This window comes from Podarcis bocagei (assembly GCF_964188305.1).
Source record: "Podarcis bocagei genome assembly, chromosome: 2".
Lineage (NCBI taxonomy): Eukaryota > Metazoa > Chordata > Lepidosauria > Squamata > Lacertidae > Podarcis > Podarcis bocagei.
Window position 1 is genome coordinate 23529283 of NC_138126.1, and position 8401 is coordinate 23537683.

Below are 8401 nucleotides of genomic sequence, written 5' to 3' on the forward strand. Positions count from 1 at the left end.
AGGTAAAGGTAAAGGTACCCCTGCCCGTACGGGCCAGTCATGTCCGACTCTAGGGTTGCGTGCTCATCTTCCCGCTATAAAGCGGTCCCTATTTATCTACTTGCACTTTTGACATGCTTTCGAACTGCTAGGTGGGCAGGAGCTGGGACCAAACGATGGGAGCTCACCCCGCCGCGGGGATTCGAACTGCCGACCATACGATCGGCAAGTCCTAGGAACTGAGGTTTTACCCACAGCGCCACCCACGTCCCATCCCCCATTTTTTAAGGGGAGCTATTTCCAGATCCTAATCATCATCAGTGCCTTTTCTGGGGGGGACGCATACCCCCTAAACATTTTGTGAATCTAAGTTTAGCTTCATTGAGGGGCAGTATTTCAATATGTGTAAGAAAATGCGGGTACCCCTAAATATTTTTTTAGAAAAAAGCACATAATAATAATAATAATCGGGTTGGCCCAGCCACCCTGGGCGTCTGGCTGGTGCTTCATCAAGCTGGGAGGTGGCCTTTGGTTCCCCCCCACCCAGAAGACCCTCTTGCCCAGCCCGTAGCCATCTCCGCCCGGATCCAGACCAGGTCTTCCCCCCGCCGGCCTTTGCCGAGCATCCAGCCCTGGGCCGGGAGAGCGTTGCAGGCCGGCCTGGAAAGGCGACAGCACAGGAAGGGGCTGGCTTAGCCGGAGGAGGCGGGTGGGTGTGCGTGGCCAGCAGATCCGGGGTGGGAAGTGGGGGGGAGGGAGAAAGGAGCAAGAACAAAAGGATCCGAGGCTGCGCTCCGTCCCTGGATCTTTCCCTCTCCTCCGCGGAGGTAATTCGTTTTTGCTCGCCGGGCGGCTTCAGCCTTCCGAAGTTGCTGCAGCGGCGCGTCCCTGGAGATCTGGGCCTGGGGGTGGTGGTGTTTTTTGGGGGGTGGGCGGGTGGGGGGGTCCGAGGGGTGGGGAGGGGGCGACGCACGCTGTAGCCATTATTAACCCCTGAGCCACCGGAGGTTGCAGGCAGTAATTGAGAATCTCGGGAGGGTTGATCCCCCAGAGGCCATCCAGTCCAGCCCCCCTGCAATGCAGGGATCGCAGTAAGGCTGCGGAGGAGGGGGGGGGGAATCGCGTGCGGGGAGGAGCGGGGGGGCTATAGATGAGGTTTAAAATAATGATAATTTTGGAGTTCAGCCAGGCTGATCAGGCTTGATTTGTATCGGGGATTATTGGGCTGGATTCCTCCGCATCTCTTTTCAGACCCCGACGAACCTGGTGGGTTTTGATTTCGAGGCAGAAGGACTTGCTTTCTGGGTCAAGACTCAGCCCTTAAAAATGGGGCGGGGGGGGGGGAGGTGGAGAAGGAGACCTTTAAGCCTATGCAGAAAACAACTGGGGTTTTTAAACAAAATGTGGCCACAGTAGGAATGATTAAGCGCTCTCCAGTGATCTTTGGAGACTTCCTCTCTGAAGGCATTTACTTGGAATCAAGGCCCATCAAAACCAATACTGTAGATCCTACTTCCAAGTAAAAAGCGTTTGGGATTCCTGCTTGCTGTAAGTGGGAAGGGAGCTCAGAGAGGGGGAAAGTGAGCCTTCTGAGGATCTACCTGGTAAGCCAAGTGCCTCTGGGCACTTATTATTATGCCCGGATACAATACATATCTCTGGATCCAATACACACTTGCTTGAATAGCCCCCCCCCCCCGGTGGTAATATAGCAAATTAGGGAGACTGCTTTAGCACATAACCTCCCTAACTGGTACTTTTCCACTGTGGAGGAGATTTTGACACATGGTCATTTCGGAAGAGATGTCTTTTATGTTAATGCTGAGGTCATCTTGGCGCTGAATGACATGACATTCCTGAACAATTGAATCCATCCTACCAACACGAGCGATTGGATTCACTACCAAAAGAGGTAGAAATGACCTCCCCACCCCACCCCCAGTTTGGACACCTTTAAAAGAGGATCGGACAAATGTATGGCAATTTAGGCACTTCATCATTATTGATATATTGCCTCTGAAAACCAAGGCGCCTGGTTGTTCACCGTGATAATGCAATTTCGGACTAGATAAGCCTTGGGTCTGATTGAGCAGGGTTCTTTTTATGAAGGCAATATTTCTGAATAATATATTCTCCTAGCCTAAATAACAATGCTTCACATTTATATAGCGCACTCTCTTTTTTTAGCATTCAAAACATTTCATAGGCATGATTATACTCAGCAATTCTGGAAGGTAGTCTAGTAGTTGTATAGCCTCACTGCATTGGGTGGGAGGCTGATAAGTAGTGTCTTGCCTAAAGCCAATATTCTATGCAAGTTTACTCAATAGTTAATGCCAATGTTTTCATGTAAGTTTTCATAAAAATGTGCCAACAAGTTAATAATAATAATTTAATAATACTTTTATTATCTGTACCCTGCCCATCTGCTGCACCAGCAACTCTAGGTGGCTTCCAAAAGATATAAAAACATAATAAAAAAATCAAACGTTAGAAACTTTCCTATACAGGGCTGTGTTCAGATGTCTTCTAAAAGTTATGTAGCTATTTATCTCCTTGACATTTGATGTGAGGGCAGGCACCACTACCATGAAGGCTGTCTACCTGGTTCCCTGAATAATAATAATAATAATAATAATAATGATGATGATGATGATGATGATGATGATGATGGCTGAGATTAGATTTGAAGAAGGGTCTCACTGAAAATCCTGCTACAGAGCTTCTTCACTGGACACATATTGAGCAGTTTCTTATCATACTACTGTTAGGACTAGCAGATTTCCAGTTCTCGGACAACACAGCGGCCACCAGCACCACTAGTCAGGGTCCTTGCAGGCCCAATATGCAATATTTGGATGGATGACCTTCTGAAGGTGACTCTCTTCATTTGAAAAGAAGCATAGCCTATCTTGACGTAGGGCAGGGGTCTGCAACCCGCGGCTCCGGAGCCACATGTGGCTCTTTTACACCTTTGCTGCGGCTCCGGGGCGGATACTAGCGAGGGGAGGAGGCGCATTGTGCGCCCCGACACTCCCCACTGTGGCGGGTGCTGTACTGGCTGTGACGTCGCATGGGGGCGGTGCGTGCGTTAGTCACGCACCGTCCCGACGTCACCTTCCCTCCCGCTGTCAGATCGGAGGGCAGTGGCGCGCATGCAGGTCTATATTTGTTTTAAATGTTGCAATGGTTTTGCGGCTCCCAGTTTTTTTTTCTTCGGAAACGGGTCCAAGTGGCTCTTTTTATCTTAAAGGTTGCAGACCCCTGACGTAGGGGAACCTGTGGCCTTCCAGATTTGATTTGATTTATTACATTTCTAGGCCTCTTTTCATTTAAATGACTCCCAAAGCAGCTTACAAATGATAAATAACATGATAGCACATAATAGAGCACCACAAATAGATAATCCTATAGGATAATTAGCAAATCGTCAGTGAAACAATTGCAATTTTAGCAACAACTAAATTTCAGCAACAATGACAAAGAAGCTAAACACAATCAAAGCAGACGTCATAGGATTAGTGATGCAGCATTTGCAATCTGCAAAACAACATTAAGACCATTAACAAAATAAACTAAGCACTGCTGAGTTTGTACACACGCACTCCACACCCCCATAACTCATAATCTTTCATTCTATTCAGCACAAGGAAATAAACATCCGCATAATGCCCATTGCATCAACTCCATTCTGAAGATTCCTTGGATTGGACATAGGACAGCACAGGTGAGAAACCAACCGTCCCTTGATATCCAACACAGATGCTCTCTCCCCTTACTAGATGTCATTGGACCCTCATCAGCCCTAGGCAGCATAACCAGGTCTGATGTCAGCTGTTGCCCCGCAACCCCTGAAGGGCCACCAGTTCCTCGCCTCCCAAAGTGTAGTGGTTGGAGTGATGGGCTAGCACAGAGTGGGTGGAGATCACACCGGGTGACCTCGCATCTTTGCTCGGTCCTGGTTTGGTCGCCAAGCCGCAGGCAAGATGGGGAAGTTGTACCCCAGGACCGGCGCTGGTCCAACTCCAGAGGGTTGTGAGAGCAGTCAGATATCGAGGCAATCCAGAGATGCAGGGTTGCTGAAGAGAAGCCAAGGCCAGGCACTGTGAGACAGTCACAACATGGGGCATGATCCAATAGCAAGGTCATGAAACAAAGCCAAGGTGGAACACAGTGGAGCAAGTCCAAAGACAGACAAGTTAGCAAAAGCAAAGGCTTAGGAGCATAAGGTCAGTCCGCGTAGGAAGCAGGAACAAGGCTGTGGTGTACGTCTTGTGGGATGCAGGTGGTGCTGTGGGTTAAACCACAGAGCCTAGGACTTGCTGATCAGAAGGTCAGCAGTTCAAATCCCCGCGACGGGGTGAGCTCCCGTTGCTCGGTCCCTGCTCCTGCCAACCTAGCAGTTCGAAAGCACATCAAAGTGCAAGTAGATAAATAGGTACCTCTCCGGCGGGAAGGTAAACGGTGTTTACGTGTGCTGCTCTGGTTCGCCAGAAGCGGCTTAGTCATGCTGGCCATATGACCCGGAAGCTGTACACCGGCTCCCTTGGCCAGTAAAGCGAGGTGAGCGCCGCAACCCCAGAGCTGTCCGTGACTGGACCTAATGGTCAGGGGTCCCTTTACCTTTACTAATAGTCTTCAGCTGGGAGTTTATGTAGGCTGATCACCCAGACCCAGCTACAACTGGGTTCACCTGGTCTTCAAGGTTCCCTGCTCCCAATGAGTCCTGAGGGGCCTGGTTCTTCTAGGTAACCACTCCATCAAAATGGCTTCCTGCACCCTCTGATACTAGCATTCAGTGTCTCCCTGATTCTGCCTCTTCCTCCCCCCACGATCTTGCAGGCATTCCACTTCGATCTGCAGAAGTGACATTGAGTACGGGCATCACAAGAAACTCGTCCTGCATTTGTAAGAAATTGATCTTGTAGTGTGGCAGCACCCACACTTCAGAACTCCCTGTCTATTGACATCAGGCAGGTGCCTTCACTGTACTCTTTTGTTTGGCAACCTCTTAAAAATAATTCTGTTTAGCGAAGCCTATCCCAACACATAGAACGTTGATGTGTGCTTTAATCTGGTTTTTGGTTTATTGTTGATTTTCATTATTTCTAAAATATTTTAAATAATTGTTCCTTACTGTTTTGTATTGATAATGTCATTGTTTCATTCTTTTTTTCTGTAAACTGTTGTGAGGTTATGGGTTTTCTTCCTCCCCCCACCCCCAAATCAAGTGGTATATACATTTTCTGAAATAAAAAAATATATGGCCTTCAAACCTATGTACCTCAGCTTTTTCCCTGGGCTGAATAACTGGAGCTAAAGAACAGGGGGTGTAATTCACCTCTGAAGTTCCAGCCGGCTGTTAACAACTATGCAGTAACCCCTAGATTTACCGTTGAGCAACATCTTTATTATGACCAACTGAAGTAACACACAAGTGTGGGAAACCTCTGAGTTCTCCAGAACTTTTCAGCAGCAAGATGCTACACAAAGTGTGTGGTGTGACCTTGGGCTAATCGCTGTTTCCCACCCTAGTCTACCTCACAGGGTTGTTTTGAGGATAGCATGGGAGAGGGGGAAGAACCATGTACGACACCTTTCTCCATGGATTAAAGGCAGGTTATAAATGCAACAAATACAATAGAAATAATTATAATATACAGAAATTAGGCTGGATGCTGTAGCCATAAAGTCAGCAGGACTGCAAAATGAATTAAATCTCTGCTAGGTGTTAACAGTTCTCTTATAGATGGTGATTCTGCTTTCCTTTTCCTCACTGACATAAGGAAGGAAACAATGGTTAAACTTACTTTCTGAGAAGTGTTCAGAAACTCAACTGAACAGCCCACTAAATCCCCTGTTCTGTAGAGAGGTTTTATTAAGAACTGAATTGACCCCACCTTTTTCTTCTCATATGCAACAGTTGAATGTCACACTGCATTTTCAGTAGTTTATTGGGGGGGGGGGTTTACCCCTCATCTGTATCTGTGTTTTATTTTTCTACTTTTACATCTATTTTTATTTGCCATATCCATTATTTTCATTGTATTCTGTATGTGTTTATGCCAATAAACTTTAAATTGATATTTTTTTTAAAAAAAGAAAGGAAGAAACACAACCCATTGCCCATTAAACAGTGTTATCGTCTCCATTCTAGTTTCTCTAACACATTTTTTCTTTTCTTTTTTTTGCAGCTGCTAAGGGTGGTGTTACAAAGTGGTTAAGAGTATAAGATGTGACTCAGAAAGCCCCCGATTACAAGCTTACTAAGTGACTTTCAGAAAATTGTTATCTGTCTTCTCCTCCAGTTGCAGCGTAAAGGTAATAATACTTCTGGCTTACTTTATGGGGCTGTTGTACAGATGATGGAGATAATGGATGTGAAAGGCCACAAACCCTCTGAAGTTCTATGCAAATGCTAATAATTATTGGTTGTTTTGCAGGGAGGGCTAAATGAAAGTCGAGATTTGTTTATTATGCTAACATTTCTTACCTATCACCATAAAGTCCTGATGTGGGTTACAAGGGATGGCGGTGGTGCTGTGGTCTGAACCACTGAGCCTCTTGGGCTTGCCGATCAGACAGGGGGTGGTTTGAATCTGCGTGACAGGGTGAGCTCCCGTTGTTCGGTCCCAGCTCCTGCGAACCTAGCAGTTCAAAAGCATGCCAGTGCAAGTAGATAAATAGGTATCGCTGCGGTGGGAAGGTAAACGGCATTTCCACATGCTCCGGCTTCCGTCACGGTATCCCGTTACGCCAGAAGCGGTTTGGTCATGCTGGCTACATGATCTGGAAAGCTGTCTGTGGACAAACGCCGGCTCCCTCAGCCTGAAAGCGAGATGAGCACCGCAACCCCATAGTTGCCTTTGACTGAACTTAACCGTCCAGGTATCCTTTACCCTTTTTTGTACAAGAGCATAGTACACAGTCATTACAGAAACAAGTAAAATTGTTCCAGCCAGAACAGGGCAGCATAGAGTCAGCAAAATAAGTGAGTCCCAAAACCAAAATGCCTTAACTGTCAGCAGCCGAGATAGAGAGCTGCATGTTCCGCATACAGCCAAAACTATACAGTACACCAGAAAGGTTAGACGCACCAGATTATGGAGGGAGTTCCTCAATTTAGGGGCTGCCACAGAGAAAGCCACCTCCCAGACTAGACTGCAGATCTTAACACAACATTGAAGGAGGTAGCTTTTCAGATATACTTTGCTGGTAAAATAAAGCTTCATGTGAGACCGTTGAGTAGTCTCTCATTGACTCCTCTTATTTAATCTGAGCAGCAGCACCTTGCAAACAACCTGCCTTGCTTATCCTCCAGATGTGCCGCTGATTTCATAACTTCTTTTTGCTGATGTTCCAAACTGATGCATATCTCTTTGTTCCGGCAGTTTAGCAATGATGAGCGAGGAGAAGCCGCAGCTGAAAAAGGAGGCGATCTCCCAGGAAGAAGAGGAGGAGGAGGAGGGAGGAAAGCTGGTGAAAGAAGTCACCATCCCCCGGGAGAAAGCAGAGAATGGTAATCTAGTGAAAGAAGAGATCCCCCAGGAGGAAAAGAACTGGGTGAAAGAGGAGGAGGAGTCCCAGGAGGAAGAGGAGTATTGGGTGAAAGAGGCGATCCACGTGGAGGAAGTGGATGATGACTATTTCGTAAAAGAGGAGATTCTTCCAGAGGAAGGTTATGAAGAGACAGAAGCTTATGAAGAGACGGAAGGTTATGAAGAGACGGAAGGTTATGAGCAGGCAGAAGGTTTTGAAGATCCGGAAGGTTATGAGCAGGCAGAATGTTATGAAGGTTACGAACAGGCAGAAAATTATGAGCAGGCAGAATGTTATGAAGCTTATGAACAGGCAGAAGGTTATGAACAGGCAGAATGTTATGAAGGTTATGAACGGGCAGAAGGTTATGAGCAGACAGAAGAGGGTGAGGCCCTTCTTGAGGAATATGAAATAAATGTTTTCCAGATTCCTGGGGATGATGAGCCATGTTATAGTGAGCCTGTTCCTGAGAGCCAGAAAGTCTATGTCCCAAAGAAGAGACGAAGCAAAGCTGTGCCTGTAGATGGAACAGGCGTACAACCTGGCAAAGCCACAGTCGCGAAGGTAGGAAAAATCTACAAGTGCCCCGATTGCGGGAAAATCTTCAAACGGTGCTCTCCGCTTATCAGACACCGGAGAACCCACACGGGGGAGAAACCTTACGTCTGCCGGGAATGCTTGAAGCGCTTCAGCGACAGCTCGGCCCTGGTTAAGCACCAGCGGATCCATGCAGGAGAGAAACCTTACACATGCCCCGAGTGCGGGAAGAGTTTCTCCCAAAGCTCAACCCTTATTGCACATCAGAGAATACACACTGGAGAGAAGCCGTATGTGTGCCCTGACTGCGGGAAGAGCTTCAGCGTGAGCTCCAATCTTGTCGCTC

The 8401-nt window shown here is 47.2% G+C and overlaps 1 protein-coding gene across 1 annotated transcript in view; it reads left to right on the forward strand.

Annotated features, from left to right (window-relative positions):
- Positions 1-692: 692 nt before the first annotated feature.
- Positions 693-8401, forward strand: part of LOC308581471 (uncharacterized protein) — a gene marked incomplete at its 3' end in the record, with an annotated part of 8491 nt that continues 782 nt past the window's right edge. The window contains exons 1-4 of the mRNA XM_081183881.1: positions 693-806; positions 3624-3706; positions 6174-6300; positions 7371-8397. Coding sequence (XP_081040007.1) covers positions 7378-8397 — 1020 coding nt within the window. The 5' untranslated portion in view covers positions 693-806; positions 3624-3706; positions 6174-6300; positions 7371-7377. The remainder of the gene's footprint in view (positions 807-3623; positions 3707-6173; positions 6301-7370; positions 8398-8401) is intronic.